The sequence below is a fragment of the Neomonachus schauinslandi genome, chromosome 11 (assembly GCF_002201575.2).
Source record: "Neomonachus schauinslandi chromosome 11, ASM220157v2, whole genome shotgun sequence".
NCBI lineage: Eukaryota > Metazoa > Chordata > Mammalia > Carnivora > Phocidae > Neomonachus > Neomonachus schauinslandi.
In genome coordinates, this window is record NC_058413.1 from 11,383,564 (window position 1) to 11,393,965 (window position 10,402).

Below are 10,402 nucleotides of genomic sequence, written 5' to 3' on the forward strand. Positions count from 1 at the left end.
GAACAGTGTAATTCTGTATTGACATGAACGCTGGAGACTTAGTGAGGCCCTATCAATGGCATTGACTGATACTTAGTACTTTTGAAGTAGAAATAGTAATCTTCATTTTAGCACTCTGATACTAAGCATATCCTTTCTGGAGAGATAATCAGCTGTTTTTCTTTTTTTTTTTTTAAGATCTATTTATTTATTTTAGAGAGAGAGAGTTGGGGGGGGTGTTGCTGAGGGAGAGGGAGAGAGAAAATCCTCAAGCAGACTCGCCACTGAGCACAGAGCCTGACAAGGGGCTCAATCCCAGGACTCAGAGATCATGACCTGAGCCAAAACTGAGAGCTGGCAGTTCAACCGTCTGAGCCACCCAGTGCCCCAAAGATAATCAGCTGTATTCAAGAAGTGATTTAAGATGTCATATGCATTGGGGCATCTGGGTGACTCAGTCGGTTAAGCAACCAACTCTTGATTTCGCTCAGGTCATGACCTCAGGGTTGTGAGATTGAGCCCCCCCCCTGCATTGGGCTCTGTGCTGGCCATGGAGCCTGCTTAAGATTCTCTCTCCCCTCTCCTTCTGCCCCTACACCCCCCCCAAAAAAAGAAAGAAAAAAAAAAGATGTCATATGCATTGAATCAGTTGAAGGATCTACCCTAAGGAAATAGCCTGGAATATGGAGCCAAATCCACAAACATGTGTACAGTATGCCTTAATAATTCTTTATAAGGAAACAAAATAAATGCTTAACAAAAAGTAACATTTCAATCACTTGGGGTATATTCATAAGACAAACTATTATATTGCCATTAAAACTGTCATAATTAAGAGGTTTAATAAAGTAAGAAGATGCTTATAACGTGACGTTAAATGAAGAAAACGAAGAGGCCAAACTGCATGCATAGCACGAACCAGCTATATTACCAGCACAAAGGGCAACAGTAAACTCTTAATAGTGTTTTTGAGAGAAATGGGTGACTACTGTTTTCTTCATGCTTTTCTCCACTTTCGAATTTTCTTCCAAAAATGTGTGTTATCTTTTTACCTATAAAAATTTTATTGATTTTTAGAATTCTCATTTGGGAAGCAATGAAACTGAAGTTACATAACACACACCTAGTTATACAACCAGTCATTGTTGGAACCAGGATTAACATCCAGATATAGCCACGAGATCTACACACTTGCCAATGATGCAGCCCAAGCTTGTGCTAAATCTAGGTATTTATTCATAGGTTTGTTAATTTCCAGACATATCACTCTCTTGACTTGAGCTGAATCTATTGTTGTGTTCTTCCTTCCTTTCATTTCCTCTCTTCTTTCTTTCCTTCCCCTCTTTATTTTTCTTTACCTTCATCTCTACTTTTTTTTTTAAGATTTTATTTATTTACTCTAATGAGAGAGAGAGAGAAACTCCAGCAGACTCCCTGCTAAGCTCAAAGCCTGACTTGGGGCTCCATCTCACGACCCCAGAGACCACAACCCTAGCCAAAACCAAGAGTCAGATCCTCAACTGCGTCTCTCTCCTTATCTCTTCTTAAAGCCAACCCTTTAGATTTAGCTCATCATTCCAGCCCATCAAGATCTTAGAGAGAATTGTAATTCTTTGCTCCAACAAGTAATCAATTTCTCTCCCCCTGTCATCTACAAATTTAATGAACATGTTTCTCAAAGCTATAACTGGTCTAATACCTAGTAATATTAGACCAGATATGGAAGCCACATCCCTCAAGTGTACTACCAACAATACCCCTCAAAATTTTCTTCAGAACATCAATAGGTTTTCAAAGAAAGGTTCTCTGTGTGGAATGTCTTTAAAACTACAGTGAATTCCACTGCAATACACAATCACATTGATTACAGAAGGGATGTTCAACATTCCTTAGGTAAGGAATTCTAAATTCTCATTCCTTAGACTCACCTGAATTCACAACACATTTCCCACACCCTTGCCCAGACACACACATTTCTTTCTAATGAACACATATATGTCATCCTACTTGACTATTAATTCATGTTTCCCTTTTTGCCTTAGCTGCTAGGAAGCCTAAAACTAAGTTTTATATTCAACTGCTTATCATTCCTCAACTCCAGTAACTCTGTTTCTGTTTCACTCTTGCCTTTTATACTGTGCAAGTTGATTTTGATCTTACTGTAGCTAGGGTTTTATTGCAAGGCACTCTATTTTTAGGAGCATTCAAAGCATAATAAATATATTATACGAATAAAAAATTATTCTTGCCTTTTGTGTCTTCATCCAAGGTACTGACAAGTGAATGAGAAATCTCTCCACTCTCTACTCCCAAGTTTGCTCCTCCTCTGGGGTCTTCTCAATGGTATAAAAATGACAATCCTGTAAGCTTGGTTGTACTTAAAGGTTCTCTTTCATTGTCTGCTTTCTTCTGCCTTTGCTGATGCATAATCCCTTGTTACTTGAAGGTTGGATCAGGGAATTCTAGTTCTCTTCTTACCCAGGAAATATAAACCCTCAATGATGTTGCATCTTGTCTGGTGAGTCTCTTTTGTGGTAACAGTACTGCTTCCAAAGACCAGTACTGCTACTGGTTTAATTGCGAACATTCACAGAGAGAGCCCTTCCCCTTCCATAAAACCCTGGCATACTCCTCTACCTTCTTCCCTCATAGGGTGTAATTAACAGGACTGTTCGTGGATTCACTTGTTCAACAAGTATTTAATGAGGGTCTACTATCAACTAGGCATTGAGTATGTAACTCGGAAACAGACTAGATTACACTATATTATCTGGGTTCCCAACGAAGCATGTACCCCTCCTACAAGGAGGGTGGATAACTCTTTCTCACCACTCTAAGGCAACCTAGGAAATTGGTTACACTTCGAGAGAGAGGCAGACTTATTCTCTCACCCTCAACAGGGGACTGTCTATTTTGAAGACTTGTTTGTTGTTAGAATATTTGGCATAAACAGTGTCACTTCATTTGCTCCAGGAGATGGCACAAATGTCCTAACTCATCTGTAATTCCACCCCAGGAAGCCCTCACAGGATTGGGGAATCCCGAGGTCAGTAGGGTTCATTGGTCCATCCCCCAGGGTCTAGACCACACAACAACTCAATCACCCTGGTCTTCCTCTACCCTTCTTACCTTCTGCCTGGAGAGCCTGGCAACCACATCCTTCCCTGAGGCTGAGTGAAGCCCACAGTGGAATCCTTTTCTCAATGATCTTGGGAATCGTGGAGACTGACTCTCTGAGAAACCACCCAGCACTGAGGGGAGCACACATCCAGACACTGTTCATCCTTCCCTGCTGTGTCTTGTTAAGGGAAATGCATGGGTCTTTGGGTCTTGCAGAGACAGAATTCTGGGTTCTCTCTTAGCTCTCAGTTCTTCTCATCTTATTTCTGGGGAATTGTCTGCCAACTGTGGTTCAATAAAGCCCCAAGAGGCTAACTTAGCTTTCAACTTGACCATCCCCTGTAGGTCAATGCTTGAACACAAATAGGAATTGTTTGGAGACTCGATATTCTAAACTGGTTTAATTGCTGCTACTAGACTTAGTTATTTTCTAATTATTGCTTAATTTTTACTCTCCAAGTTTGAGAGAGCTTAAAAGATATACAGTTTTAATTTATTCAATAGAGATTAATTTTGTGCACCTAGACAAATTCTAGGAATCCTTCAAACTCAGCCAAGTGTCATCTGTTAAATGAAGCCATATTCTGATATACACCCATTCCCTTACCCTCCTCCAAAAAAAAGGAAAAATCACTCCCTGCTCCATGCTCTGTGGTGACTTTGTCCCCACCCAAATTATAGCATCTATCACTCTGTATTGTGTTTATTATATTACTTGTTAGTCCATCCCTACTACATAGGTCCTCAATGGGAGCAACTAATTCAACTAGGTATTGCATTGCATGGTGTAATGTGGTGCACAGCCTTGAGATCATGACCCGAGCTGAAAGCAAGAGTCAGATGCTTAGCCAACTGAGCCACCCAGGTGCCCCTAAATTGTTTTATACCAACAGTTGATAGTGATCCTGGTTAAGGAAAATGTAAGAAAAACATTTCCCAAACTTCAGGCATTCATGAATAGTCTTCATGATTTATGTTTTATCTGAGTTACTGGTATGAATTACTTAATGTTTTTCTTGACTTAAATTCAACTTACTTTTTGCTACATATCAATATGTATTATACCAGTTCTACTTGGAAATCTCTCATTTTTAAGTAAATACAAACAAATGTTTAAATGCTCGTTCATGTGTCACCTAAAACTTTCCTTTCGAGAACCAGTAACTCTGAAAACTCTGTGAACATGGCTAAAATGAAGGCCTGCAGGGTGTGTGTACGTGTGTGAGAGAGAGAGAATTTGGCAGGAGATTGTCAAAGCAATCTAGAAAGACAAAGGCAAAATGATTCCTGAAACACAATCACCAGCCGTTTGAAAGTCTCATGGCATCTATACTGAACTGGAACATGTTTCAGAAAGGAGAAGTGGTCAGGTGTCCTCTCAGAGAAGGGCCAACAGAACCGTTCTGTTGGCTCTAGAGCAGACAGCGCAAGCTACCGCCCACAAGCTACCAGCGGGTGGTGGGTGGCCTTCAGGTGGCTGTGCTCACGCTTTCATTGCCTTGCAGAAAGCCCTAGAATGCAACACAGCAGAGCAGCTGCCATGCTTGAGTTGGGACTCCATTTCTTTGGAGTCCAGACCTCTTTCCCCTGTAGCCAGAGACACAGATGTCTCTGAGTGATGCCGTGGGCAATGCAGCAGTTTACTCATGATTTCTCTCAATTCCACTCCTCTCTCTTTCCATTTCTTCCCCCTATTTTTCTCTTATTTTTTTCCTGCAACCCTAACAATGGTTTTCTCTCTGCCAAATTTAATGTGCCCGTGGCTTATTGGTGTTAAATAAATATCATTTTTAAGAAGCTATGGGGAGAAAAATCCACCGACTCCTTAGCAAATGACACCAGCCTTGAGTCATCTTCTTATCCTTCTTCTAGAATCAGACTCCAGGGAGTTTGGAAAAGAGGGTGAGTGCATTCGAGGAGGCCATGAAGCGATGTCTGTGACCAGTGTACCTCTTTCCCGCGATGGTCTCTCCACATTCCCCAGTGATTCACTGAGTGCGTCCAGCTGAGCCCAACCTTCAACCCAGTTCTCCCACAGACAACCACAAACCACAGCAGGCATAGTTAGCAATGTGTCTCTAGGGGACGAGGGGGTCAGTGAATCTTGCTGTTGATAGAGAAGCCTTTGACCTTCATCTTGACCTACATCTCACTTCTCTAGGAAGAGCAACCAGAGAGACGCTGTAGGAAACACTGCATGGCCCCAAAGATCGTTTTCCTTGCTAAGAGCAAAGACCAGGAGTGGTGAGCTCTGAATTTCACTACAAATAAATTTTGAAGTCATCTGGCTTTTACTATTCTTTCTTGAAAGTTTTTGGTTTCTAGGTCAAACTTCCCTGAGTAACAATCAAATTTTAAAATATACGTACAAGGATTTGTGTTCAGTAACATCCAGGAGCAAATGGGTTGCATTTTTCAATTTGCTCATGTGTTTTCCTTTACAGCTTGTCTTCTGTTACAACAGACTCATTTCATTCAGAGCTGAGGCACCATTCTATCTGGTACCACTCCCCTAAATATTTGTTGTTGGTCATTTACACAACCATTTCCCTAAGAGTGTTCACAGAAGATTATCTTGATCAGGTTAAGTTAATTAGGTGAGAAAGAAAGAAAGGAAGGAAGGAAGAGAGGAAGGAAGGGAGGAAAAAGGATGAAGGATGATGTCCTAAATCACTCCCTTCCGTCAATTTGTATCAAGAAGAAGAAGAGGATTTGGGGGGTCCACAGGGGCCCACCTAAAGCTGAGTTACAGCCTACCTGATATTTTTAGTTAAAAAAGGGAATGTTTTCTTAAATAAGTATCTTCTATAAACTAGTTAGGCAGTAGGGCTATGGCTTAGTTAGATCTGGCTGTTAGAACAAAGTGCCAGATACTGGGTGGCTTCTAAACAACAAAAATTTATTTCTCACAATCCTGGAGGCTGGAAGTCTGAGATCAGAGTGCCACATGGTTGGGTGAGGGTCCTCTTCCACACTCTCATTATATCTTCACATGGTAGAAGGGGCTAGGGAGCTTTGTGGGATTTCTGTTATAAGAGTGTTAATACCATCCATGAGGGCTCCACTCTCATGACCTAATTACCTCCAAAAAGTACCACCTCCAAATACTATCACATCAGGGATTAGATTCAGTATATAAATTTTGAGGGGACACAAACATTCAGCGCATACTAGGCCACTTCCTTTGCATAGCTAATGCCACTAGGAGTCTTTCCAGTAGGCTCAGACCAATGAGTAAATAAAATCAAATTAGAATATGATGACATTATTTTGTGCTGTTCAAATCTAATTCCATTGGAATACCATTATGAAATTGGAGCATGCTGATGGACGTGTAATGGAAGAAAAGTAAACCAATCGTGTCCAAATCTTGTGTAGTAAGCACAAAACTTCTTGGCTCATTATTAATGCGGAATATATGTATTCCAACTCTTGGATAATGACAATAACCAGGGCCTTTCTCTTCTCCAATTTCTATCCAGATCCCGGTTGAGTAAAATAGTGTTTGTGGAACACTTCCTGAAAGACATGCTGGCCAATCAGGCTCTAATAGTTTAGGTTTATTCCCTAAAATCAAGTTAGAAAATTTGAGAGGCATATCCTTTTTTGACCATAATCATCCCTTCCAGAACTGCTTTAAGTGACTTGAACATGTCACACCATCAGCTTACGTGGAGAATTAACCCTAGAAAATTCATTTCGTATGTTATAGTGGTTAAGGTCACAGGCTTTGGAGTCAGACTGTGACAGCACTTACTAGCTGTGTGATCTTGAGGAAATTAGTTAACATCTCTGAGCCTCAGTTCTTTATGTGTAAAATACAGAAAATAATGGTACCTATCTTATAAGATGTGGGAATCAAGTGAGTTAACATGTACTAAGCACCTAAACAATATCTGGTACATTATTCAGTGCTCAATAAATGATAGCTAGTGTTATTATTGTAATTGCTGGTATGTTGTTAAATATGCAATATTCTCCTTTGAAAAATTGTGGGAAAAGATTCTTTTACATCTGAGATTTAACAAAAAAAAAGTTAGATTTCTCCATATTTCTACTATATATTATTCTGTGAACTCTGAATTTTCCAACTGAATTGTATTTTATTCTTTTTCCTTGGTTACTAGAAATCTCAGATACCTGTAGGTGACCATTATATAGACTGCAGAGAGCACATGGTTTGCATTTCTGCATAGAATTTTACTACTATATTCTCTATAATCGCACCTAAATTTTTCCTTTACCCCAATCTTCTTGCCTATGTGTTTTTAACATTTGTATCGAAGTATTTTTAAACTGCTTCACACCTTTTGTGGAAGCATACTGGAAACAGAATAAATTAAAAGTAGAGAAGTAGGGGTGCCTGGGTGGCCTCAGTCGTTGGGCATCTGCCTTCGGCTCAGGTCATGATCCCAGGGTCCTGGGATCGAGCCCCACATAGGGCTCTCTGCTTGGCGAGAAGCCTGCTTCTCCCTCTCCCACTCCCCCTGCCTGTGTTCCTGCTCTTGCTGTGTCTCTCTCTGTCAAATAAATAAATGAAATCTTTAAAAAAAAAAAGTAGAGAAGTAATATATTAATTCCAACAAACACCATTGCTATCAATAAAATATCTATTGAATCTCCACACAAGCACAACTAAAAATACTTGGATGCCCCAGGAATTCTACCGTCAGGATTCCACATTCCCCCTCTTTCTCACATGTAACACAATCAGGTATGAAAGAGGCTAGTTTTTATCACTAGCAACATCAAGAGAGAAGGGGATTCTTTTCTTTTTCTCTTATCAAGGAAGATGTCTTGGAAATACCTTTCCCTACTCTCAATCCTCCATCTGGTCTCCGCTACCAATGTCCCTAACAGCCCTGCTTATTGCCTGCCATGGCTTGGGGTTCCCCTGCGAGGGTCAGAGAACCCACCTGCTGTGATGAGAAGCCACTGACTCTGCTGCTTTGGGAAGGGCTGTTAGGACCAGCAGGAAGGCAGGACTTGAACAACTTAGTAAAAGCCGTTTGAGGGTAAGTGACAGAGCACTTAAATAAATAACAATCGTGGCTTCTTCTGTAGTTTCTTATTATATTTGCACACATCCACATTTTCACTGGACTGTCCATCCAACGCCCTTGAGGTAGGAAGGCTGTTGTTACCACCATCCTCTCTTTTACGTAAAGGAAAAAGGTCAGGACTCACGTTTGTGGTTGGACCTTAAGGCTAAGTACCCAGCACTTACCAGAAAATAAGAAGAAAGAATAAGCCATTTCTTCTACCCCAAGGGGGCCTTATAGACTTATTATAAAGGCAGTGCCAAAACATATGAAACTTAGTTATATAAAAAGAAGTGTGATTTAATGAAAAGAGAAGGATCGCTGTCAGAAGAGTGGCCAGACAGACTTTATTAAGGCAGTGGGACTTGAGCAGGCAAAGAGAAAGGTCATAAGACATTTGAATGCATCAATCCATTGGGCCTGCGTACTGCCAAGGATGTAGGCTCTTAAAACAGGTAACAGGACAGCATCCATTGTATCAACTGCTATTGGGTCTCTATGCTTCCATTCATTCATCCTTTTCTTCACTGACACTGCTATTCAGCCCTTATGCTAAGCTGTATGATGAGAGAGGAGGTTGGCTAAGTAGGCAGGGCCAATTCCTCACTGGAATCCACTAAAAAGCAGAGGAATTCGCACTGATGAGCATTTCACAGGCTGAGACAGCCATGGAGACGGTTATCTCTGCACTCCTTCTTGCTTTGGAGCTTCCTGTCCTTCAGATCATGCCCCTACTCCCGATTTGGGAAATATTTTTTCTAGGAAGGAATATTTTTCTAGGAAGTTTTCCTGAACCAGCACATTCTTGCCATAAGTCTCCTTACTGCATCAGTCACCTCTCGATTCCTTATGCTACAGATCAAGGGGTTTAGCACTGGTAAAAAAAGGTGTAAACAACAGACACTGCCCAGCCCTCTTCTGGAGAGTAGCTGGAGCTGGGGTGAAGGTAGATGAGGGTGCAACTCCCTTACTGCAGGAGAACCACGATGAGGTGAGAGGAACAGGTGGAGAAAGCCCGGCGCTTTCCCTCAGCTGAATTCATCCTCAGGATGGTGGCCACGATGCAGCCATAGGAGAGGCAGGTAAGGAGGAAGGGGACAGCCACGGCGGCCACACCGAGGGCATAGAGAGCGGCCTCATGCACACAGGTGTCTGCACAGGCCAGGCGCGTGACGGCAGGCATGTCACAGAAGAAGTGGTAGATCTCATTGTGGCCACAGAATGGAAGGTGGCAGATCAGAATGGTCAAAGGCAGTGACAACAGGAATCCCAGCCCCAAAGAACCTAAAGTCATCTGCCCGCAGAGCTGCCAACTCATGATGAGGTTGTAATGCAATGGATGACAAATGGCCACGTACCTGTCGTAGGCCATGACAGCAAGCAAGACACAGTCAGACCCTCCAAGAAGGATGAAGAAGAACATCTGGGCCCCGCAGACAGGGAGAGAGATAAGCATCTGCCCCATGGAAAGGATGCTAGCCAGAGTCAGGGGAGCAATGTTCGTAGAGTAGCCAATCTGCAGCATGGGCCAGAACAAAAAGGAAGAAGTACATCGGGGTATGGAGGGAGCAATCTCTCCAGACGGTGAGCCCAATGGTGATGTTTCCAACAAGACTTCCTAAGTACAACAGCAAGAGGGCCACAAATATGAGGGGAGCCACCCCGGGGTCTGTTGAGAAGGGGTGGAAGTGGAAGTGGACCCCTCCCGTCTGGTTTTCCTCTTCCATTAGGCCTGGAACAAGGAAAGAAGTCATGGGAAAAGTGACTCTCCTTGTCCTTGAGCCTGGAACCGGCCCAGACATGTTCAAAACACTGTCTGCAATCACTGAGTACTTACACTTACTACTTCCTTTGGAGTGCAGTTAATGTTATCTCGCCTGGCCACTGCTTATTCTATAGCTGTGTGACCTTGGAGAAGTTACAGACTTCAGCGCTCTCCTTTTTTTCTTTTCTTAAAGATTTTATTTATTTATCTGACAGAGAGAGAGAGACAGCGAGAGAGGGAACACAAGCAGGGGGAGTGGGAGAGGGAGAAGCAGGCTTCCCGCTGAGCAGGGAGCCCAATGCAGGGCTCGATCCCAGGACCCTGGGGCTCAATCCCAGGACCCTGGGATCATGACCTGAGCCGAAGGCAGACGGCAGACGCTTAACGAATGAGCCACCCAGGCGCCCCCAAGCGCTCTCCTTTTAAATGTGGGAAGAGTCTAACACTCACCTCCGAGATGTGGTGAAAATCAAATGAGATTCTGTGTCTGAAAGTG

At 42.4% G+C, this 10,402-nt stretch overlaps 1 protein-coding gene across 1 annotated transcript; it reads right to left on the reverse strand.

Annotated features, from left to right (window-relative positions):
• Positions 1-9,108: 9,108 nt before the first annotated feature.
• Positions 9,109-9,666, reverse strand: LOC110575859 (olfactory receptor 10V1-like). The gene has a single exon (XM_021684881.2). It carries the CDS (start codon positions 9,664-9,666, stop codon positions 9,109-9,111), a length of 558 nt encoding a protein of 185 aa, XP_021540556.2.
• Positions 9,667-10,402: the final 736 nt, after the last annotated feature.